Source organism: Cibotium barometz, chromosome 41 (assembly GCF_041138505.1).
Source record: "Cibotium barometz isolate CiBa-2024 chromosome 41, ASM4113850v1, whole genome shotgun sequence".
Lineage (NCBI taxonomy): Eukaryota > Viridiplantae > Streptophyta > Polypodiopsida > Cyatheales > Cibotiaceae > Cibotium > Cibotium barometz.
The window spans coordinates 44,813,351-44,838,954 of NC_141086.1; the positions used below are offsets into that span (position 1 = coordinate 44,813,351).

General features: G+C 44.2%; 1 protein-coding gene across 3 annotated transcripts; it reads right to left on the minus strand.

The window, feature by feature from the left end:
• Window positions 1-2,031: 2,031 nt before the first annotated feature.
• LOC147614987 (mitochondrial import receptor subunit TOM40-1-like) lies at window positions 2,032-24,448 on the minus strand. 3 transcript variants are annotated; one of them, XR_015263004.1, is made up of 12 exons: window positions 24,118-24,447; window positions 22,925-23,006; window positions 22,688-22,787; window positions 22,508-22,603; window positions 4,363-4,413; window positions 4,204-4,269; window positions 3,346-3,447; window positions 3,185-3,253; window positions 3,005-3,088; window positions 2,751-2,846; window positions 2,546-2,655; window positions 2,032-2,456 (listed from the first exon to the last, which is right to left on the minus strand). XR_015263004.1 is itself a non-coding variant. In XM_086780272.1 (12 exons), exons 1-12 carry the CDS (start codon window positions 24,305-24,307, stop codon window positions 2,440-2,442), a joined length of 990 nt encoding a protein of 329 aa, XP_086636398.1. In that variant the 5' UTR covers window positions 24,308-24,448; the 3' UTR covers window positions 2,032-2,439. The 3 variants fall into 3 exon arrangements, 2 of the variants coding, with proteins under 2 accessions (XP_086636398.1, XP_086636397.1); XM_086780272.1 differs by having other exon boundaries at window positions 2,619-2,655; window positions 24,118-24,448; XM_086780271.1 differs by having other exon boundaries at window positions 2,032-2,655; window positions 24,118-24,446.
• Between the last annotated feature and the right edge of the window lie 1,156 nt (window positions 24,449-25,604).

The window sequence follows — 25,604 nt, forward strand, 5'->3', positions numbered from 1 at the left end:
TTCTTGGTTTGTCTAGATTCTATAGAAAGTATATTCAAAAGACCAATGCACTCTATCATAGGTCTACTTCAAGTAGGTCTTCTTCAAGTCCAACTATAAAAGCATACATTTTTGCTATTTCACTTATGCCAACTCTTTTCCAAGTAAGACAAACTCAGAATTATCTACAATGGACTTTCCTTGATAAATTCATGTTGCTTGAGGAGACTATCACTTGTAATCCTTAATAGGGGAGTAATCTTGAGGGTAGTTACTTTGGCCAAGAATTTGAACCACACACTAAGCATGGTAATGCACACCACCTATTTAGGAATCAACTTGATAACCCCTTCCTTTGATACAAGGTGCAAGTCCTTGGTTGCTAAACCCCTTATTTTCTAGGCCTGACACTGGTGATTTTAGCTTCTCTTAGAGCTCTAGGAAGAACTCCACTATTACACCATCCTAACTCAAGGACTCATCCGTACCCACTTTCTATGGAATCATCCTCTTTAAGACTTCAAATGTCCCCTTTAAAAAGAATCCATCTTGCTGCCATGTCCTTAGGATCACAATAATTGTTCTTCTAGAAATGAACAATCCTCGAAATATTTCATGTCCCCTTTTATTCTTTAAAGCTTTGAAGAAAAAACTTGAGGTCAGTTAACCTTCTCAAAGCATAATTTCCTACAAAGAACCTTGCCAACCTGAACCCTCTTATTCTCCATCTCATTGCATTTTGCCTTGTAATATGCATATTCCTCCAACTCATGTACTGACAAAGCCTTGACTTGTCCAGCTTGAATGAGTGAATGCCCACTTTTCTCTAGCCTTTCCCATGTCCCTTATAGCATTTTCCATTATTTTTGAAAACCTTTTCTTTGCATTGTGACCTGACATAGTTTCCTAAGTTGAAAATAAAAAACGTAATTTGTCAGCAAATTCATACCTTTTAGAAGAGAATTGTTCACTATTAGCTTTGTCTTGGGAAAAGGGAAGGAGGGGGGGGGGGGATAATACTTTCTCCCCATTAGCTGGCTGCTGTGACAGATGCTCTAACAAGGTGAAAGTGTTACAATCCCCCAATTAGCTGGTTGCTTCTAAATGCATCTTAGTGAGTGACGCTCTAAAAAGGTGGAAGTGCAGTCCACCCAAATTAAAAAGTACAAGTAACCCACTTAACAATGTGACCTGAGAAGAGTCTGTCTATCTAGTAGAGGAGGAACTAGCTTGACATTGCAAGCTACAGTAGGCGTGGCCCAGTAAAGAAGGCCAATCTCTCAAGTCCAATCACCATTTCGTATTAAGACATATCCTGTTCTTGCAAGTATATCATTTGATCCAAAGACTTTCTACCATGTTATAATATTGAGCCATAATCCATGCTGTTTTGTTAACCAAGTTGTCTCAGCCAAATTCGCATCTCTGTTCATTGTTATAAGTAAGCTCCATAAACATTCACCAACCAAAATTATTCACATCCATTGTTCACCTCTCATTGAAATCCTACCTAAAGGATACAACTGTATTTCAAGCCTTATATATCAATCATAATTCCACTGTAAGTCTCGCTCCAAACCCCCCATAAAAGATTTCCAAGAGCTTAAATCACTGCTCCTTTTTTACAGGGGCTTTTTTTCAATGCAGTTTTAGGGGTATTAGAGGAGTTGTTGAGGAAAATTTTACTGATCAAGACACCAATAGGGTCAACATTAGCACTTCCAAAATAAGTTTGTGGTTAAACCTATAAGAATCTAATTGAAGTTAGACAAGCAAAAAGCAATAGGATAAAAGCTAAAATTTAGAGTTATTGTTGACAATATACTCTCAAAAGCTAACAATGAAAGAGCATGCTTTGCCTTGGAGGCAAGATTGTCTAGACCTGTCAAATGGCCCGTTCTCAGTTAAGGACACAAAAAATGGTCATTCTTTTATAACAGCTTCGCAGAATAAAAATGATCGATTGACTATGCTCAGGGCCTCGCCCAAAACGTGTTGCTCTTCCTTTGGCTAAAAAATATAGTGTCTAGAGTTGAGAACAGCACACCTAGAGACGTGAATTTAGCTAGGCTGTGTTATTCATATTGGAAAGGGCAAAAGATTGGGGAGACGAAACCCAATCCATCTCATCAAGGATGAAAAAAATACTCTTACGTTCACCTTCAATATTTGAGGACCCCTATCTCGTACAGAAAAGGCTCTTCTCCAGCTCCAAAATCTCGATGGTCTGAAGGCTTCTTCAAGGGACTTACCCTTCACACTGGTATGTCTAGTAACAACAGGACCAAAATTGAACTGCATAGCTAGCTAATAATGCAGAGATGGAACCCAATCCATCTGGTCAAGGACGAAAAAAATACTGTTACTTTCCCCTTCAATATTTGTTGACCCCTATCTCATACAGAAAAGGCTCTTCTCCAGCTCCAAAATCTCGATGGCCTAAAGGCTTCTGCAAGGGACTTACCACACCGGTATGCCTGGTAACAACAGGAGCAAAATTTAACTGCATAGCTGATAATGCAGCTTCAACAATAAGAATAACAACATGCCCAAGACCAACAAATGCCTTCATCTGGCAGCATGGTGTGTGTGCACGTAGACCCCCTCAGACGGCAATCAAAGCTCTCCAACAGTCATACCAAAGCCAAACTTGTAATCTTTCTTCCAATGATCAATCTGTCAATAAAGATTTCATTCTTCTTTAAAAACGAGTAATAAGATAAAAGAATGTTTTAAAAAGTTTATTAAAAAAACCAACTGGTTTAACCAACCTCAGCAGATAGGATGAAATTTACTCCCAAATTCAGCCTCTCCTCCAAAAATGTTGCCACACATCCATTGCTGTCAATCCGGCCTCTTAAACGACACTGTAGATTATTTTCTAATTAGCCCAGTTACTTTATAGACCAAAAATGAAGAAACCATCTCCTAATCCACCAGCTGTTTTTAACATCAGTTTAGTCCCTAACAAGATAATCAGGGCACTCTAATCTATAAATAATGATGCATAAACTAAGCTGCATACATGGCGGAGCAGGTAGTCATAGCCCAGACTACAAACCGCCTCTCTAGTTGAGACGTTATACAGAAAATCAGTTGCAAGTGCAACCTGCAATCAACACAAAGATGCAATAAACACCCCACACCATACACAAACATGTAAAGCTCATCAATACTGCACTCATGCAACCAACAGACACCCTACCTTTTCTGATACTCTTTGCAAGTAGCTCATGGAGGCCATACCAGTGCTTGCAAGCTGACAAGTGGCAATCTGCCAGTCCAACAAAAAGGTTTCCATATACAAATTTTTTCCTTAAACAAATCCTGAACACATTATATGTAGCAGGGTGCATGCAATCACACCGTCTTTTCTGAATTGTATCTTGCAACCAAGCCAAGGCCAGACTTTCTCTGATGGCCCAGCCAAAAAACTTCTCCTCCCAATGCGACATGCGGGGAAACGCTCTGCAGAAAGACAAAGACAAAATGTAACACCGTGCACATCACGAACTTCTGAAAGAAAGCAAACACAGTTCCTGACAACCAAATTCCAGCTCTTTGTTCACAGCCTACAATTCTCCACAATTTGGAACATAACAAACATGATCCAAATCTATGACATGGCAGTTACACAGGACAGTTGTAGCAGGCAAAAACTTGAGACTTCCATGCACATGGTCAGGCTAGATTTCAAGACCAAATTACATGATCACAGACTCGGATGGTAAAAACAAGTCAGTTGGAACTTGTCTTTGAACACAAAGTAGATTCACAAACTAGAACAATTTCATGAGTCAAAAATATGAGAGTGAATGGTATGCACCTACAATGTGGTGCAGGTAATTCTTGAGAACCTCTTTCACAGAGATCACAACAGAATGATAAGAATAGGGCGAGTGCAATGCAAGTGAATCACAAAGGGATCTACATGGTACCAAAATATCAAACACTCCCTCCCTGCCCCGGGCCCCCCCAAACCCAACCCATAGAAAAGGTCTAAAATATGGTGATAAGAGGGGGCTAAACATGGTGCCAAAATGTTAAATAGCCAAAAAAGAGTCTAAAAGAAGGGTGATACAAGCAGGGTATATGTGGTGCCAAAATATCCATTACAGATATCATTACATAAGGAAAAGTTTTTTCATATATCTTTATGGTTGAAAGTTTTAGAGGCAGAAGGGCCATGCACGCGCGCACACGCACACGCACACGCACACAGACCTGAATATAGTTGGCTCCATAAAAAGCATTGTTTCCCAACTGCACTTGAGTCCGAAAATCTCTTCCCTACACGAAAAAGAAAAACATAGCATTGAGAACTTCCAACTACAAATCACAGCACATCCCTGCCAAATAGTTCCAAATAGGAACAAATGATACCTTATAGTCAAAATTGAACATCCCTTGTGAGAAGTGTGGCTCATTGGTCAACTGCATATCCCAAATTCAAATAATCAAAATAACAATCAACAGTCCCAGGTCATTGTAACCTGCACCGCATGAAAGACGATTCCTTTTTCTTGATGAAAAATTCAATAAAAATATTTCCTAACGATAAGCTTGCACTACATTCAGTATTTGACAGGGCTTCTCTCAACTTCATTTTGACTTATTGTGATTTTCCACAGGGATAGAACACTAGAGACCCTCTGCCCAAAACCATAATAGCTTTTTGTGGCCTGGGTGAAGCACGATGACCCAGCACCCAATGGGTGGCTGGAAACTCATGTCCACTCTGGAAAGCACCGAAGGCAAGAGCAGCCTTTAACCCAAGGAGATAAAGAACCTGACTATGGGTCATGTAACAGAACTCTCTTACTGATGTAAATAGGCGGCTGTCCATCGCTGTAATTTCAGGGAGGACAGCTAGAAGGCCAAGGCCGAACTTGACACTATTTTAGGACTCTTTAGTTCAAGAGACTCAAAGATCTCCATAGTTGAAGAAGAGTACACACGAAAGTGTTTCCTTTCACATCCCTGTAAAACATCTTGCTTTGTACTTTCTAGCAATCATAATACAGTATTCGTTCCATGAATCTATTATTTTTTCCCTTTTTTTCCCAGGAAAAAGATCCTTCTATTAGTTAATGAAAAAACAGCCACAATGGGCTAGATACAACCCCGTAGCGCTAGATACAAACTCGCCTCGTGTATGGGGCGGGAATCAAATGATCATAAGGGAAGAGACACTTCTCCTCCGGCTGGCCACTCTATGAGGAGAAGGCTATCTCATTGGGGGGGGGGTAATGCCAAGTGGGGTCACCACCTCGATCTGTGAGGAAAGGGCCGGGCCTCCAAAGTCTCAATAAAGCTTCCCGCCACTTCCGCATGCAGTGAGAACCTCCCTGTAACTTCCCCCACTGACCAAGGAGGGTATGAATGATATCAAGCCAAATGCTCCTGATGGACTCAACAAGCAGAGTGTGGGTACCCTCAATGGCCTCGATGCATCTAGCTGGCCAAACATGCCAGGCTCCAATGCTACTGCAAATCTCCCATCTCTGGCATGAGCCTCGTTGCCATTGGTTTGTAGATTAGGCTGTGACTGGTACTACCAATATGCGGTGGTGAGAGAGCTCAAGGGCTAGCCCTCCCCCATCCTCCTCGTAAGCCCTGACCACCTCAGCCTCTGTGGCCCAAGACAGTGCCCCATGTAATGATCTAGGTAGAGGCTCTGTCCATAGTGAAGATGCGAAGAATCCGCCACCAAATCTGCTCAGCCTTCGGGAAATCCCGAGGGTGGCACATGGTGGGCAAGCTGCTGGCCAACCTCCAACTGCCAGCCAACTGCCGACCTCCAAGCTCCTATGTGCCATCAACCCAAGAAAGAGGGTGATCTTTCTAGGCCGAAAACTTTCCCATAGCCTCTTCCAAAAATCTGAGAGAAAGCATTGTGAGAGGCCCTGTGACTGCCAATGTACTGCTGCTGTCGGGGTGCCAACAATCTCTGGCATCTAGATCTTGAGGCCTAGCCGCACTGTATATGCAAAGAAGGGGGCATCCACAGACTCCTCCCGATCGGCGGGGTCATGCCAGGTCCACTCTCCCAGGTCCCACTGTAGACGCATGAGAGGTCGGCACTCCCATATCCATAGTCACCAGAATCTCTGCCTGTCCACCTTGGCCGGTGATGGATCTATGTGCCACTCCCGTGCCTAAAAGCCAATCACCCTCACCCTCTATATGGTGCAACCACTGAAATCCTCTAAGGGGAGTCTGGATCACTCTAGTCTGCCATGGGATCCAATAGAAAAAGTGAGCAAACCATTGCCCTCATGTGCACCATGGACAGCCATGAGAATATCATGTCTGGTAAACACACCTAGCCACACCTGCAGAGTCGGGTCTGGGATAGGAGTCAGCCATTCCAGAGGTATACCTTAGTCGATGTCAATGCTAAGCCTGACTCTTCCTCGGACTCCTGGAAGGTCTCTCTCCTGCACCTCCGACGATAACTGCCTATGTGCTATCCAATCTCCAAGGGACCTGGCTGGTCCTATGCTCAAAGCACCCCATGAAACGTGAGGTCGGGCCCCCAACCAGTGGCCACTAGGTATTCGAATCAAGGGTTCCAGACTAGTGGCTACCGAATCCTCGGAGCTGGTCTGAGGTGGTCCCAAGCTCGAAGTAAGCTGGCTGCAAATCTGTCCTCAAAGGCTAGACTAAAACCGTGGGCCCGCATCTCTGTGAAGATCCATCCGGTGCTCTGTGGCCAAGGGCGCCCTAGACTTAGGGTGCGAGCTGGAATCCGGGCCAAGAGGAAGTTCCACGGCTCACCACTAGGAAGGAGTCCTCTAACGATCAGTTTGCCCACCAAGACATGGCTCTGAGGTCAATGAGGCCTGGCCCCCCTTGACGACATGGCTGAATAATCACTCTCCATGCGGCGTGCCTCCCATAATTGCCGGCCCATAAGAAGTTCCGGATCGACCGCTGAATCTGGCCACTACATGCTTGAGAGAAGGCCCAGCACGAAGTGATGTACCACATGGTGGCAAGAAGAACCTGGTTCTCCACCACCACTCTACCTGCCAAGGAGAGTCTCTCAGAACTCTAGTATACTCAAAAGAAGAGGGGCAAGCTGCTACTCCGGAGAGATATCAATGCCAACCTGGCATCCAAGGTAGCGAACTGGAGTGCCTCTCGGGATCCACTGGAAAGCCTCAACTAACCGCCAAGTCAGGGCAGGTGCAGAGCCTACCCCAAAACCACACGACTTGTGCCACGTTATCTGTGCTCCAGAAGCGCAGCAAAAAACCTCGATCGCCTCCTGTGTCATCTGCAAACTCTGAATCGAGCAACTCCTCCTGCATGTAGAGGGGGAGACGCAATCCCTAAAGCCCGGTCTCCTGGGCTAACAAAAAACTACTCATGGCCTTGGCGATAAATAGGAAGAGGTAAGGTGCCAAAGGACAGCCCTATCGTACCAAGCGGGAAAGGGAAAATCTATCGCCACGAGCTCCTTGAATGAGGACCTGGTTGTGCGAAGTTGAATAAAGTCTTGAAACTCCACGAATCCACTCCACGGGGAATCCCATCCAGCTCATCGTGCCCTCCAAAAAGCTCCAATCCACCCTATCGTAAGCTTTCTCAAAGTCTAGGAGAAGCACAATGAGGCCTGATACCGCATCCTGGCCAAAGCTTCCAGCTCCCAAAAGGTAAAGATGTTGTCCAGAATGCTCTGATCCTGAACAAAGCCAGTTTGAGTGTCGTGAATCAAGTCCGAGAGAAAAGGCTGAAGTCTCCTGTTGATGGCCTTGGCCAAGATCTTACAGGTGGTCCCTAGAAGAGTCATGGGTCTCCATTGCCGGATCTCCAATTTGTCACCACCCTCCTTGGGAATCAAGTATATCAAGCCCTCTAAGAGCCTCTCTGGCATGGTACCTGTGAGCATAATCTCATTGAAGGCAACTCGAAGGTCCCAATGACGAAGAAAGAAAGAGACTGGAAGTTCGTCCGCCCTTGGGCATTTGCCCCTTGGAAGTGCAGTCACTGCCTCCTCCGCCAACTCCTCAGCAATGAATGGTGTCAATAAGAAGGACCGAAGAGAGGGGGGGACCACCTCTCTCATGAGCCGCTAGACCCTCTCGCACGCGTCCACCACCTATGGAGATAATGGGACACCAGTGAGAAGAGATCGGAAAAAATCCATGGCGATGGCTCTCACATGAGGGGGATCAGTAACTATAGCTCCACGCCACGCAACCTGCGAATACCATCTCTCCTTCTATGGAAGCCGGCTATCTCAAAGAAATCCCCCGTGACTTTGTCACTAGCCTGAGTTCAGAATGAAGCTCTGCTCTGGCATGATACATCTACTCCACCCTCCTCTCCTCAATGGATCTAATCTCCGTGCAGGCGACAACAAGCTAACTCTCTATCCACCGGCTATCTGGAGATCTCTTCTGAAGTCGCTATAGAGAGGCCAAGACCCCTCCTCAGACTCCTCTCACTCCCGGAATCCCTCCAACCTGCTCTGAGCTGCCTCCTGCAAGAAACCGCTGATCTCCCCTAGGCCCCCATCCACTGTGCACGCAGCAAAGAAAAAGTCTAGTCCCACCCATATCTGCTCTATCCTGCTGATCTCGAGGTCTTGAATGAGCCTGTCCGGAATCCTAGAGCTCGCATGCTTGTCATGCCTCCAAGGGTCCTCTAAGGACAGAATAACCGGGGCGTGATCTGAAAAAGTAGTGCTTGTCAAGATACCAACCATGCCCCCACGGCTGCAAGCCCACTCATCCACATAAAACCTGTCAAGTCTAGAGAGGTTGAGGCCGATGCTCCTCGTATCCTATTGCGAGAAGCTAAGGCTCCCAGGGCTACACCCAAACTCTTGAAGATGCCAAGGGTCCTGCCTCTTGAGTACCAGTATCATCTCCTCCCAGGCAGAATACTCGGCTCCTCAGACTGTGGCAGTGCCACCTCCAAGTTTGTCCTTTGTTGCCTCAATCATGCCTCCAATCGGGGCGTGATCTGAAAAAGTAGTGCCTACCAAGATACCAACCATGCCCCCACGGCTGCAAGCCCACTCATCTGCATAAAACCTATCAAGTCTAGAGAGGTTGGGGCTGGTGCTCTTCCTATCCGATCGCAAGAAGCTAAGGCTCCCAGGGCTATGCCCAAACTTTGGAAGATGCTAAGGGTCCTTCCCCCTGAGTACCAGTATCATCTCCTCCCAAGTAGAATACTCGGCTCCTGAGACTGTGGCCGTGCCACCTCTAAGGCTGTCCTTTGCTGCCTCAATCATGTTGAAGTCACCGCCCATGCACCAAAGGTCAGCCTGGGGAAGGGCCTGCCGGACTGTGCTCCAAAAGAGGGCTCTACCTGCAACAGCGGTTGGAGAATAGATATTGAAGAAGCCGAGCTATCCTCTCCAATCAAGATGGTAACCCAATGTGCACATCCCAAGACTATGACTCCTGAGCCTGTCACTACCGGTAGCAACTTCTCACTGACCGAAAGACACACTCCTCTGTGCGTCCCTTTTATTTTTAATTTTTCAAGCATGCCAAGTAGAGTTTCCTATTAGTATGGTTGTCTCTATTGTCAATTTTGCAGAGAGAACTACATATTCACACATTTCAAGAGATACAATCTGAGTATTACTTCTCGGAGCAGGTAATGGTTATAATTCAAATTATTTATTTCATATTTGAGCTATGTTACATAATAATTGATTTTTGTGACCTAATCACCTCTCCCCCAACCTCACTAGGTTGCCAATATGGGGTCCACATTAGCTATCGGCATGCAAAAGAACATGTAGATGGGGTCCCAAGGCCAGTGCCATTTTTTGCGAGTATCATTTTTACATCAGCGATGTGATACATGATGAACATTTTGTGCAATATTGTTTTAGTCTCTATGATGATTTTTCACAAGATTGTGAGGTCACATGGCAACAACGATGGGTTTGGTCAGATGGATATGGTGTTACATAGTGCAAGTTGGCCACACGACATTTCTATTAGATCTACAAGTGTGTGATTATAGTTCTCAAGGATCCGTAAATAACCTAAATTTGCCAGAACATCTCAAAGAAAACAACCACCAAGACTTGTGTTTATGGGGAGCGGGCTTACGAAAGGGGGGGGGGGGAGGGAGGAGCTTAGGTCATGAATCTATTGTTATAAAGTAATGGTGCACGTTCCATTTTTTGCAATGTTTGACTATTCAATCTCCAATTGATGTCTTGAGTAATCCACAACCCGCACCACCACTTAGTACACACAGACATCACCCGAAAGAGTTTCAGCAATTCTACAAACCATTCGCTGGTGACTGGAAAGCTTTCCAGTTACCTAGCATAGTTCTTCCCGGGCGGTAGCTACCTAGCAATCCTAGACCCATCGTGCGGTTGTCACAATCAAGTACAAGGAGGTGAGTTAGCAGGAAGTTATTGCGCCAAGAAAACTTCCAACTGTCCACATTTGGCCATCTTGCTAGGGAGCTCTTCACCAAACTCGTTAAGAAGAAAGGCTTCCAGTAAAGAATTGGGAAGATTGATTGGAGAACGGATTGACACGCAATTGCCTTCAAAGAAGCACATGCATATTTAAGGAAAATATATCTTACTTAGAAAGTTTACACTAGAGTTTAAGATCTCAAACTACAAATGGAATTACAAAGGATGCTTAAGGATAGGTCAGTCCACTAGTTCAAGAGCTTCTTAGTCAAAAACATAGTCAAGTCCAGGAGTATGTAGAGTGGCAAACAACAAATTAGAGAAAGAATCAGAAGGCCAAGCCAACTGGGAGAAAGAGAGAAGCAAGGCGAGAGAGGGCAAGTTGAATTGAGAAAAGAAGAAGTTTGAACTTTGAAGGAAAAGAAGAAGCAAGACCAAAAGGAGTCAAGACTTTAGATAACAAAACTATGTAGGAAAAGGGAAGAAAGCAAGCACGAAGAAATGAAGTGTGAAGCAAGATTGAAAAATGATGGAAAAGTCAAAGGATGGGTGCATAAAAATTAGTAGTGGATATATCGAAGGAGCAAGCACATGAGAACGACCAAGAAAGGAATAAAAAGGCAAAAAGAAACATAATTGCATGGAGGCCTCAGGCCACAGCAATACCCCGGAATTTATAGTAGAGCAAGAGAACTAGGAGAAGAGAATCTAGGAAGGTTGGTACATAGCCTTTCCAAAACACTGCAATTACTCCAAGCAAGCTCACAGAGGTGACACGCACCATAGTAGTTGAGTACTTTAGGTACGGTACGTGTATGGTATGTCACATACACTCTGCATTGTAGTGCATGGTGACAAGATGGCTCATCATCAGTGCAACATTGTACAGTAGTAGAACCCTTTAGGATTTGATTTTTGTCGTACGCCGTGACCCCATTGTTATCCTCAGTCCAAGATATGTCAGGCACGAGCTACATAGGTCATTCCTCAACCTTAGTGAGTCAGAAGTCCCTTAACCCACTTAGAGAGAATCATTCATGCATATAGATGTCATAGAAGCCTTAGAGTTTGCATCAAGACATGAGTGCATTCTTGCATAGCATTCATCCCATATGCATTTAGGTTATCTAGAACATTGCAAAAGCCTCAGAATATTATCTGGTATTTTTTCCATATTTTACAATATTTATTTAGCATTTTTCCAACATTTAATACAATCATTACTTTATTTATTCATGTAGCAAGTCGTGTAGTACTTTATGCTACAATCGGCCAGCATTAGTTGCCAGCCGACCAGCCCTTGTTCATATAAATAGCCTTCACTTGCATTCATATCGGATCTATCTCAACAATCAGCAATAGGCGCATCAGCGTTTCAATCTACAGCCCATAGATCACATCTCTCATCAGCGTTTTGGAGCACGCGTTTCATCCTACAGACATAGGAGCATCATCGCTTAAGCATTCTGCCCTCCATCAGCAAAACGCAACAGCATACAGCATTCACCCTTCAGTGAACCTTCGTTTTCTGCATACAAACAATTTTCAGCATTCATCTCTTCATCATTTTGCTACAGCCATCTGGTGAAGGTAAACCGCACACATTCATTCATTTACAGCATTCATACACAGCCTGGAAACAGTCCCAAATAGCCCAACTATAACTCCATTATGCATAGTATGGACTAGATTCATTCATTTACAGCATTCATACACAGCCTGGAAACAGTCCCAAATAGCCCAACTATAACTCCATTCATACACAGCCTGGAAACAGTCCCAAATAGCCCAACTATAACTCCATTATGCATAGTATGGACTAGATACTACGACACCCCCACTAATGTCATCAGTATTCCATGATGAGTTTCTATGTTCTTAGTATTCCATGATGAGTTTCCATGGACAGTTTTGTATCACCCCATTGAGATAGCTATTTTTAGGTTTTCTTTTTGTTTTATTTTTCATTCTATCATGAGATATGCCATGGACATTATTGTATCACTTTGGTCTCATAGGCCCATTGGGTCTTTAGTAGACCTCTCTCTCTCTCTCTCTCTCTCTCTCTCTCTCTCTCTCTCTCTCTTTGCTACATTGTGCAATCGTCAAAGAGCCAAGTACTGAATATTCCTTATCAAAGTATAATCCTGTCTGTAAGCCTCCCCACGTTACAGTGGTATCAGAGCATCAGGCTCAGCTATGCTAAGTGCTGTAGCCTGTTGGTAGCCCCAGAAGAAGTGCAGAGGTCCAAGGAGAGAAACGCATCATGTATCAAGAACCCCAGACGCTGGTTGGTGTCAAGCAAAACCCAAGGGGAGGGTTTCATGAGAGTTGGAAGCCTGTTGGGACTGCCCAAGAAGCAGGCTGAAGTTCATCCAAGGGTTGAGCCAAGGGTGCCAGGATCAATTTTCAAGAAGAAGGATTCGTGTTTGTATTCAAGGACAGGGAAAGAAGGCAAGGGGACAAAGTGGAACAGATGCAAAGATCTCCACACCAGACTTGGAGTGGATTCAGAGACCTAGGCAAGGTTTTCAGTGAAAATGTAACATGCGGAAGCTCAATGGACGAATCAATAAGTTCTCAAAATTCAACAATCGTTCACGACGAAGATAACGCACAGCATAGAGAAAGATGTGCAAAAATAGAGAGAGAGAGAGAGAGAGAGAGAGAGAGAGAGAGAGAGAGAGAGAGAGAGAGAGAGAGGGGGGGGGAGGGGGGAAGAGAGGACAAAGTATTGGGTCCCGAATACCCTCTGTAGGGTCCCCACCACGAATGGTGTATTTGCTTTATTAGAATGATGAAAATTTATAAATAAAGACTGGTTCTTGACCTACACTAGGCAAGGCCCTTAAGCCCTTTTTGCGGTGGCCCACAAGGCTGCTCCTTTGCCTACCTACACACATACCAAGGTATGTATACTAAAAACTTAAAAGACCTCTAAACCTATGATAAGTGTCCCAGGCAGAGCCCGATACACCTCTACATCATTCCATAGTACAGACTAGCGCTCCATGTGCGGGACTTGCAACCTGACCAAGACCATGAAACGGACTTGTACACCTGACCCTAGACACTTAGAGTGAAACCCTGGCTGACTCATCCCGAACTAGGCGCCTGCAGTCAACACTCTTTCAGGCCTCAGATCAGCATCAACCTCTGCGTTTGTGCATACAGCATAACCAGCAGGTACACAGACCAGTACAGCCCTGCGTTTGCAGATATCCAACCTTGTAAACTTGCGTTTCAGTCATACAACAGGTGTAGATCTGCGTTTACAGCCCTACAACAGCCCTACAGACCTGCGTTTGCAGATTCCCAGCAGTTTCAGCCTTGATTCATCAGTCTACATCAGTATCCAGCATTCAGTGCATCATCCAGGCATACACCAGTCATCTCGTAAAGGTATTCTATCATTCATAAGCATTTACAGCATTCTAACATAGCTTAGAACAGTCCATCGCCTTCTTCTCTCAGCCTGAGGTGTGCAGCCCTTCCTCATGCCCTTGGGAAGAGTGCATAGGCTCGAGATCAATTCATTGAGGTGTTTCTACAGCCGTGTACAGTTCAGCCAGGCTTCCGATCCTCCGAGATCTTGCGTTTGGCTTATCTACAGTCCACAGTCATTCTCTCATATCTCTCTCTCATATCTCTTTAAAGTTTGAAGTATTAAAGTGGATTGCTAAACTCACGAAACTCACGATACAGAAGACGATGTGAGCATTTGTGTGACAGTATCCTCCAATACGAAGACTTCCGATGCATATCACATTGGTATCAGATTCAGATTGTCCACACACCGTATCCTAGCATGGGGGCATCCTTGGATGGTTAGATTGCGTTCCGGCACGACCACCGACTTCAGCCTACAGAAGAGAGTACTCATCAGCCAGAAAACGTCTCCCCCGAAGGAGACCATGTTCTTCCGCCTACAGCAGACACCATAGCTCTTCTAAGAGCTCTAAACCAGCTGCTCATGGAGCGTCTCCAACTCTTGGAGGCAACAGCAGCACGTCCTTCTCCGCCTCCAGCAGCACCCGACTACATCTCCCTCTTCTTTCAGATGGAACAACAAAGGAGAGAGGAGGAGGCCGGAAGGAAAGAAGAAAAAGCAAAAAGACGGGACTATGAGGAAGCCCAACACAAGATCGATAAAGACTGGCGTCAGGCTGAACTCGCTGCTCAGGAACACCAACGTGAGCTTGATCGAGAACGTATGTTACTCGAGCACGAACGAGAAAAGGAGGCCATACACTTGAGGTATCAGCAGCTCTCCTCAGTCTCCCCAGTCATAGGTGTCACTAGCCCACAGTCCGCGCAGCAGCATCCACCACCATCATTCGCAGTCAACCAAACTTCAGTAAGTATGATGGTAAGCGTTATCATTCATCAAGTTAATCAATTTATTCATTAGTTTAATGCTCATTTTCCATTAGCTAGGATCACAAACCCACAAGATAAAGTCCACTAAGCGTCTCCCCATCTCACTCGTGAGGCAGTCACTTGGTGGCAGCATTGGTCTAGTATTCATACAGACCAGGCCACAGGTGTCACAGCCTTTGATTGGGACATCTTTGTCCATGACCTGAAGACCAGATTTCTCCCGCCCCCGTACATGACCGATCTGAAAGATGAGTTCTATGGACTCAGACAGAACAGATCCCCAGTGCTTCAGTTTTCCGGTAAGGTTATTACTTTAGCACAACAGTTAGGGTTATCTGCGCAGGCTAAGATGGAGCAATTCATTTGTGGACTTTTACCTTCTATGCATCCTATGCCATCCGTGGTATTTGATACTAAGCAGGAGGGTGAGAGCGATGCTACTCAGAAGAGCCTCATCCGAGCTTATGGCTCTGCCCAGGGCCGACAGTTTGTAGTCCTTTTCGATATGGGTAGTTCTGAAGACGCCATCTCTCCCCAGTTGGCTAATAACTTAAACTGCACATTAGTCCCATATCATTTGGATGTGGACGGATTTACACTTGGTCTTCGCACCCACATTTCCCAGAAGGCACAGCAATTTGCCTTTGAAGTTCAGAAGGCCTCATTTCAACGAGATTTCACCGTCTCACCTCTGTTGGGGTGTGACATGATCTTAGGAATTCAGTGGTTCCGTCGGTATGAGCCTATTCCCGTTTGGGGACAGGACACTTTTACTATTTGTAAAGGTTTTCCTGAGCCTGTCATGATTCGTGGGGATAGAAGCATTCTTGGCATCCCATTGATTTCGCATCTCCAAGCCAAACGAGCTATCCGCAAGGGAGCAAAAGGAGCACTCCTTTATGTTCGTGCTCAAACAGCCCCTCCCTCATTAGTAGCATCCGTTACATCTTCAGTCTCTCAGTTAGCAGACCTCCTATCCAGACATCAGGACATTATGCTTAGGGACGATCTCCCGCCCAGTCTCCCCTCTCGCCCTCAGGACCATTGCATTGATTTGGTCCCTGGATCAAATCCTCCTAGCAGGTTTCCCTATCGTCTTTCTAGAGGGCGAGTTAGAAAAGCAGTTATCTTAGCTTCTCCGAGCCGAATTCATTCGGCCTTCTTCCTCCCCATTTGCTGCACCTGTCCTATTTGTCCAAAAGAAGGACAAGTCTGCACGCCTTTGTGTAGACTACAGGGCATTAAACAAACTCACTATCAAGAATAAGTTTCCTATGCCAAGGATAGAGTACATTTTGGAGCGTTTAGACGGTGCTAAGTTTTTCACTAAGATCGACCTCAAGTGTGGTTACCATCAGGTCCGCATTTTTGAAGCTGACATTCCAAAAACAGCTTTTCGGACAGAGCGAGGTCACTACGAGTTCGTAGTCATGCCTTTTGGGCTTACAAATGCACCCACGACCTTCAATAAGATGATGTCTAGGATTTTTGCAGTCCACATTGGGAAGTGTGTTTTCATATTCCTTGATGACATACTAGTCTTCTCAGCCACTGCGGAGCAGCATGAGAAAGATGTGGAGAAGGTCTTGCAACTTTTGCGAGATAATCAGCTCTACATAAACGCCAAAAAGTCTATCTTTGGTGTTAAGGAAGTTTAGTATTTGGGCTACATCATTGGTTCCGATGGGATTAGACTAGATCCATCAAAGGTTCAAGAGATCTTAGATTGGGACATTCCTAAGACCGCCCAAGAAATCCGTTCATTCGTAGGTCTTTGTCAGGCCTATAGTACCCATGTCCATCAGTTTTCCAACCTTGCAGCACCTCTTACCGACTTGCTCAAGATGGTGAAGACTCGCAAGCAGAAAGTCTCAGTTACAGCCAAGCCGCTTGATGCATTCCGTGCACTCCAAAAAGCTGCCTCAGAAGCACCTGTATTAAAGTTAGCATCATGAGACAAACCTTTCGAGTAGCCATAGGTGCAGTCCTCCAGCAGGACAATAGACCCGTGGGACATTACAGTAGAAAGTTGGATGTCGCCAAAAAGAATTATTCCGTATATGACAAAGAGCTTTTGGGTGTGATCACAGCGCTCAAACATTGGAAGCCTTTTCTTTATGGACACGCTTTCACAGTGAAAACAGACCACCAAGCACTTAAGTGGCTTCAGACTATGCCAAGTGCCCAGTGGAGTGATCGACAGGCCAGGTGGAGTCAAATCTTCCAACAGTTTGGAGGTATGATTGAATACATCCCTGGTAAGCATAACCCAGTAGCAGATGCTCTTAGTCGAAAGTCCAGCATCCAGGCAGTCCAAGAATCTATCATTCTCGAAATCGCGGGGAAGGACTTAGATAGTATGAAAGACCAATATGTCGACTCCCCTGAGTTTGATACTCAGTACAGTTTGGCCCTCAATTCTGAGCCTGGCTACTATTCAATACAGAACGGTTGGTTGTTCTACAAGAACTGTCTTTGTGTTACTCGGAAAAAGCGTTCAGCTCTTCTCCACAATGCCCATGACTCCTTAGTTGGAGGACATAGGGGTATCAACAGTACCCTCGAGAAATTAGAACGGTCCTTTTATTGGCCAAAGATGAGGCGTGACGTTTATGCACATGTACAAGCCTGTAAGATTTGTCACAAAGTCAAGGTTCCCCATACAAAGAAGGCAGGTTTACTTCAACCTTTGCCTATCTTCGACGGACCTTTCATCGACGTATCTATGGACTTTGTAGGACTTCTACCAGCATCCACCGGATCCCGTAGCACTCAGTGTTTTACCATTGTGAATCGCTTTAGTAAATTCTGCATGCTCATCCCATGCAAGCATACAGCCATAGCTGAGGACGTAGCCCGTCTGTTTCTCAAGTATTAGTATCCAGTTTGTGGTTTGCCTAGCACCATAACATCAAATAGAGATTCCAAGTTTACCTCGCATTTCTGGAGGGCATTATTTGAAAACTTCGGAACCAAGTTGCAGTTGTCTAGTCTAGTGCATTCCATCCGCAGATAGATGGCCAAACAGAAATTTATAACCAGTTGGCCTTTGATGTTCTCAATTTATACTGTCATGACCAGCACTCCAAATGGGAACATTATCTTCCATTGGTCCAAGCTATCTTGAACGACACTCATTCATCCAGTGTCGGACGGACTCCATATGAAGCAGCCTTTGGTCGCCGTTTTTCTTCTCTTTTGACGAGAATGGTGTCTCCATCTTTAGAGACTAATAAAACCACGGAAGCATTTTCCGAGATCATTGAGTCAGTAAAGGACCGCTTGACCAAAGCTCAGGAAGCATATAGCAGACAGGCAAATAAGTCTAGACAAGATGTCCACTTCAAGAAAGGGGATTGGGTCTATTTGTGTATCATGAAACAGAGATTAAAACAAGTGGACAAACGTTGTCCCAAGCTTTCATTCCGTAGTTTTGGCCCTTTTTCAATAGTTAAGAAGTTAAGTGATGTCTCCATGAAGTTAAAGTTGCCTACCAATTGGACAATGCATGATGTTTTCCATGTTTCTTGGCTAAAATCATATGTTGGTCCAGAAGTGTTTGATGTTTCAGATGAACAACAGCCAGACGTGGAAGACGAAGCAGAAGTTATTGAGCCCGAGCAGATCCTTCTTCATCTGGTTCCGGTCGACGGATACGTCAGTTCTATACGAAATTCCAAGATCGAGGTACCCACGAAGCCGTATGGCTAGACGAGGAGTTCTTCCAGGAGTACCCCCAGTTGTTGGCAAACTACTTGGAAGCAAGAGGGAATGTCGCATGCACTCTGCACTCAATGCAGGCTCATCATCAGCAGTGCAACATTTGTATATTATTAGAACCCAATAGGCTGATATTTGTCGTACGCCGTGACCCCATTGTACATCCTCAGTCTAGGATAAGTCAGGCACGAGCTACGTAAGTCATTCCTCAGCCTTGGCAGGTCAGTCAGTCAGTCAAGTCCCTTAACCCACTTAGGGAGAATCATTCATGCATGTAGAGTCAGTAGAAGCCTTAGGGTTTGCATCAAAAAGCACTCTACATCTTGCATAATATGCATTCATATGCCTGTGCTTCATTTAGAACATCTCAAAAGCCTTAGGGAATCTACTAAAATTTATCTGGTATTTTTTTCATATTTTATGGTATTTATTTAGCATTTAATGTCATTTATAAATATAAACTTTATTAAATAAATGACCAACCAACTTGACCAACCCCTAGTTAGTATAAATAGGCTTGAATAGGGCTTAGTTCAGCATTTAGTCTTCAGTGTGCTAAGAGCTTTCCTCCTCAACCCTAGGAGTACCCTTGCCTTCAGCCTAGATTGAGCTCCTGCTCCTTGATAGTTGGTGTCTTCTTGCAGCCCATCTAGTAGCCCTAGGCGCAACCATCAAACCCCTTCAGCCAGCAACCAACAGTCCTTTTAACGCAACAGTTCAGCTCTTCAATCCCCTGCAAACCTAGGCGCAGCATACAGTCCATAGGCGCCTGCAGTCAGCACTCTTTCAGGCCTCAGATCAGCATCAACCTCTGCGTTTGTGCATACAGCATAACCAGTAGGTACACAGACCAGTACAGCCATGCGTTTGCAGATATCCAACCTTGTAAACTTGCGTTTCAGTCATACAACAAGTGTAGATCTGCGTTTACAGCCCTACAACAGCCCTATAGACCTGCGTTTGCAAATTCCCAGCAGTTTCAGCCTTGATTCATCAGTCTACATCAGTATCCAGCATTCAGTGCATCATCCAGGCATACACCAGTCATCTAGTAAAGGTATTCTATCATTCATAAGCATTTACAACATTCTAACATAGCTTAGAACAGTCCACCGCCTTCTTTTCTCAGCCTCAGGTGTGCAGCCCTTCCTCATGCCCTTGGGAAGAGTGCATAGGCTCGAGATCAGTTCATTGAGGTGTTTCTACAACCGTGTACAGTTCAGCCAGGCTTCCGATCCTCTGAGATCTTGCGTTTGGCTTATCTGCAGTCCACAGTCATTCTCTCTAAAGTAATAAAGCAAATACTATCTCGTTATCGGGATAGGGGGCCCTTCAGTGGGTAATTTGGGACCCAATCTAGTGTACAGTTCTCATATCTCTTTAAAGTTTGAAGTATTAAAGTGGATTGCTAAACTCACGAAACTCACGATACAGAAGATGGTGTGAGCATTTGTGTGACAGGATCCTCCAATACGAAGACTTCCGCTGCATATCACAGTCTAAGAGAGAAGCTACATGGGAATCTCTGAGGAATCACAAAGCCCAATTCCCCAACTTCATTGCTCAAGACATCAATGGTCCTTAAGGGGGGGGAAGTATGTTACGTCCAGGATAGGTGCACAATGGCGTGGGGTCAGCTTAGAGGCCGGACACGTGTGCCTAGTGGGGAGATATCCCTATAAAGAGGCTTATAAGTGGAGTCATAGTTATAAGTAATTATAGGATTAAAAGCTTATAACAGCATTGGGGATAATTATAAAGTGACAAGTCCAGTGGCCTATATAAGTAAAACCTAGGCTCATAAGTTATTACAATCATCTAGTAAGACATCATTGAGCATGGCCCATCGGGGATGTTCACCGCGACAACACATGTAAGGTGTGGCTTGGTGGTATAGGACGCCAGGTCTTACTGCGGAGGAGCTTCTCCAAGCATACAGCCATGGCCTCTAGCTCAAGGGTGAGTCCAGAGGATTCTGGCTGGAAGGTGAGCCTTAAGCCTCACTCCTACATGGTTTCTAGTCAGATTGGCCAATTGGGACCCCCTGTGAAATCTCTGGTGGTGCATGTGAATGGTTTTGTGTCCATTCTGTTGTTAGATCGATTCATTGTGATATTTGCACATAAGTGAACCGCTTTCACAAGGCTTCCTTGACATCCAGCTATTGCAACAGCCAAACATGACCCTTGCATCAGCACACAAATTAAGCTTCCCTTTAGTCTAATTGCATAGCCATTCAAATTTCAAACAGCATATGGACAGCATTGCACACAGCCCTCTAACCCAACAGCCCGCAAAAACCTCAGTTTCTCTCCTAAAGGCTCACACTTGTGGAAGTCTGCTAGCCCCTTCTCCCCTAAAACTTGATCCAAGTATAGCCACAAGGTGCGTCTTTCAAAGATTTAGGCCACGCTCCTTTATTTTCACTAATGTCAAATTCATCAACACCAGAATCCAAACAACCCACTCAAAGAACTTTTTTTCCCCCGGCAGGAGTTGATGAATTGGGACCCAGTGCAATGTCTCGTGCATGTAAATGCATTCTGTTGTTTGTTCCATTCATTCTGATATTTGCTAATAAGTATATCACTTCCGCAATGCTTACCTGACATCCAGCTTCTGCAACAGCCAACACAACCCTTGCATCAGCACACAATTTGTGCTGCACTAAGCACACTGTTTAAGCTTCCCATTAGTCTTATTGCACAGCCATCCAAACAGAGCTCAGAAAACATTGCACACAGCCCTCTAAGCTCTAGCCCGACAGCTCATGTTTTCTTCTCTCATGAAGGCTCACATTTGTAGACCCTTGACGAAGTCAGCTAGCCTCTTAATTGATCTGGGTGGCCCCGCTGCTTTATTTTAATAATGTCAAATTAAGCAAGACCAGAATCCAAACAACTGACTCAAAAAGATTTTCTTTTCAAGAAAGGCTTGTCAAATTGTTGCTGCAAGATTTCTTTCTGTTCAAACTTCAACCCAGCACCAGAGTCATCAACTTAACACCAGCTCATCTACCAAAAGTGACCCACACAATCAAGTTCTCAAAAGAACACATGCAGCTTTGATGAATGTCAAACTTGAACGGCCCAAATAATAGGAATGGAGGTTCCCAAAGCAGACCACAGATGTTAAAGGAGGGACTGGCCAAAGCGAATCGAGCATCAAGTGCAGGACAACGACCGCAAGCCTTAAAACCCTGGAGGAAAGGAGCACACATATGGAGGCCAACCTAATAAGACTGTCTTTGTGTCTATAACCTCTACTCAACCACAGTTAACTAAAACAATACTTAAGCATTACATCTACAGAACATCTCAGCATTTTGTTTGTCATAAACTGCACAGATGCATGGGTTTTGATTCAATAATAAAACTGAACTGAATAGACATCGAGATTCAGATGAAAGAAAAACAAGGGAGAGAAAAGAATACATGGAATATGTCCTGACTCCTAATCGTTAGCTCCCCTTTGCAAAGTAATTGCAGAACTAAAGGAGACTGAAAATACAGAAATAAAAAAGTGCTGCTAGCTGGAGAGGAAGAAGGGGCTGCTAGGCACCCCTAGACAATTTGGAAGGACAGTAAAATCCATTATCTGTAACCACTTAACCCTATAAGAATTTTCCGTGGTGAAAGAAACTCACAAGAGGAGAAGATTAAAGTTTGAAGGAAGGAAAGGCCACTACTCTTTCATTACTAGCAACTCAACAAAGAAAAAACAGAAGAGGATCCTCATGGGATGGATAATCAACAAGAGTGGAAACTAAGCTTTCGCTTCGCACACATATGAGAAAGTGTGGAAACATCTTGGTTTGCAGCCAAAAATCATCCAAGGTCCAACAATACAAGTGCGATCAAAAGTAGGACTCGACATTCATGGGATTATTCATGAGAGCCTTTGACCTTATTAAGGTTTCTTGCACATCCTTCGTTTCATTCAGAAACCCCGTTTCTTTTGCAAATAATGCCATCAGGTTTGAAAAATCAGAATGTGAATAGAACTTCAAAAGAAAAATACCTGAGCATTCATTTTAGCTGAAAAGTTGTCCGTGAAATCGTACTTTAGCCTTGCACTCATCCTTCCATCCGTTAACAACCGCCCAATGAGCATGCACTGATAGGAGCAAGCAGAAGAGCATATGAAGTCCATGTTGAATCTCAAAAACTTGGAAGGCAGAAGCAAAAGAAACAACCTTACCCTTGCATCTAAAAAATTGGCCCCGAACTCATATTGTGAAGTTGGGACTTTGAACACTTCGTTTGTTTGTGAAGGCACTTCTAGAACACCCATAGAAAGACTACATAGATAAAGCATATGTCATTGTAAAAGTTTAGGATATATTTGTGACAAAAACACAAACCAAGCAAGAATTCATTCAGCTTACATAGCAACAAGTCTGCAATGCCATGTTTCAAAGGATTAGTTAACACTTGCCTGTGACTTAGTGAGAACTTCGGCGTGAGGGGCCTGGTAAAATCGAAGCGTAAACCTTCAAAGAGCTCAGGCTTCAAGGACACTGACAAGGACATATAGCAACATCAGTGTTTTTCGTCACACAACAAAATTGTTTTCACATGAAACTTGCAAAACAAAGGTGTTCACTCAATACAGAGTGATTTCAAACATATGAATGTGTAGTAACAAGAGAAATGGATACAGCATCATGATGCCAATCATTAAAAAAATGTTGCAATGCCATGTCATAAAAACAGTGTGTCAAGCCTTACTCCTCACCAAGATTAGGTGTTCAAAACCCAATGCCTATAAAAACACGGTTGTCCCTACCTACCTCTTGTCAATACCAAGTGGTGTTGATGCAACGAATAAGAAGTAGCCAACGTAGTCAAGTGCATGGCACTAACCACAGCTCTTTCTTACAACTGAAAAACTTAATGCAAAGAAAGGGCTCCAATAATGATAAATGAGTTCATATTTGCAAGGTCCTCTGAATAGATAAAGCATGACAAGAGGCCTTGGAGTCATAAGGCCCTAGCATAGATAAAGCATAACAACAGGCCTTGCTAAGCTTATTTGCTAAATGTAGTATATGTCCATCCTCTATGGTTTGTAGGCAAATAAATTTCCAAAACAAACCACGGTTTGCTTCTCCAACTATAGTGGTTTGTCTTTCGATATTGTGTTTATAATTCTGTTCAGAAATCCGGCAGGCTCTAGCCCAAGTGGTCACGCCCAGGTCTGCCGACATGCAGGTTTCGGGCATGCAAAAATATTTATTCAGATAAAATACAGGGGTATGCAGCATGTGCTTTTACCCTCAGTCCAACATCTCGCTTGAGTGCCTCCCATGAACCACCACTGAGGGCAGCAAGTACCAAGCTAAATCAGAATTTCTGAAATTAAATACTTTAAGGGGAAAAAATCTTTCGTTAATTACAACATTACGGTTCCCAGCTACAATATTTGACACAAATGCAGCTAAAAGAAAACAGATGATTCCCAGGAAACACTATTGCCTATTGCAACGGCACAGATGGAGCTAAATAATTGATAAATTACAAAGAACTGGCTACAAACTAGGGTTTTCCGGGAGCAAAGCTGCTAAAGCGAGGCCTAATAAACATAAACAAACAGCTGTGTACAGAGATAAAGCCATGTATTCTACTCACTGTAAGCTTCACGCTGTATTTCGTCGTAGGCGACGGGGCAGGGGAGGTTGAGCCAGTCTGTTTTCTCCTCGCCTTTCTCTTCATCTTTCGCTACAGGCGCCGGGGCAGAAGCTTCAGTGGTAGTAGGAGGGGGTGGAGGAAGGGGCAGGGGAGGCGGTGGTGCTGCGGCGTAGCTTATGATGCCTCCCATGGCGATCTACCACAGCTTCCCTTCTGTGTAAAACTACACAGTTCTAGGGTTTCCTCTCGCACAGAAGAATGGTCAGAAGTTCATAGTAGAAGTTTGCAGCAGCTAATGTAGCTAAGGGTTTATGTGTGTGATTTTATTGCCATGAAATAAGAAGAGAATATTCTTAAAAGCTTTGAAAATAGCACAATCTTTTCAAACAAGTAGAAATAAAAATAATCTTGTAGATGGTTGTATCTTTCCTTTGGCCTCTAAAAGGAGCAAATCTCTCTCTCTCTCTCTCTCTCTCTCTCTCTCTCTCATATATAGTGATAGAAGACTCTATTTCTCTATCTAAGTTTGAATGCCGTGTTTGAGGTTGTTTTATATTCTTCTTCTTGTCAAACCTTTGAATTTGTCCTTGTGTGTGTGTGTGTGTGTGTGTGTGTGTGTGTATGTCTCTCTCTCTCTCTCTCTCTCTTTGTGTCTGTGTCTCTCTATCTCTCTTTCATCTACTAATAAATCATAAGGACTATAATCTCTCTCCCCCTATCTCTTGATTCCCCTCTCTATTTCTTCCTATGCTCACAAACCCTAGCTCATAGAGGACAACAAAAGATAGATGAGGGAAGTGAAGGTTGAGGATGTAGGTGGAGTCTCTCTCTCTCTCTCTCTCTCTCTCTCTCTCTCTCTCTCTCTCTCTCTCTCTCTCTCTCTCTCTCTCTCTCTCATTTTGAACCATTTCTATGTCTCTTTCGATTCTATGAAACCCTAATCGAAGAAAAGGAGCTAGAGGGGGGATGAGTTAGGTGGAGGCTAAGGTCTTCAAAGTCGTAAGTAGAACATAGGTTGTGACAAGTGTCTCTAAAGGAAGGAGTGGTCCCCGTTTGATGCGTTTTTTTAAAAGCTCAAGCCTTTCGATAAAAATCGATGTATTATCACCAAGTTTTTCAAATAAGCATACTAAATGAGATAGTATGAATAGCACAAACTTGAGGGCTTGCATAATAGGTCCTAGGTTTGATCCACGTTTAGATCTGGAGGTGGAGCACGGTTGGTCTAGACAAAGGAGCTGGTTTCCCATGTGACATGGCTTTTTTAGATCTCAAGCTTGTCATTAAAAATTGGCATGTTAGCTCTTGTTATTAATGAGAGGCATGCTAAACGAGTTTGTGTGAATAGGCAAAAACTCATTTAGTTTTTTATGACACCACAAGTCCTTAGCTAATAAGTAACACTTCTATGGGCTAATTTTGATACTTTCTATGTACTTAGTGGCTCCTTTCTCTATGAGAAATTCTAGCTCTCATGCTTCACATTG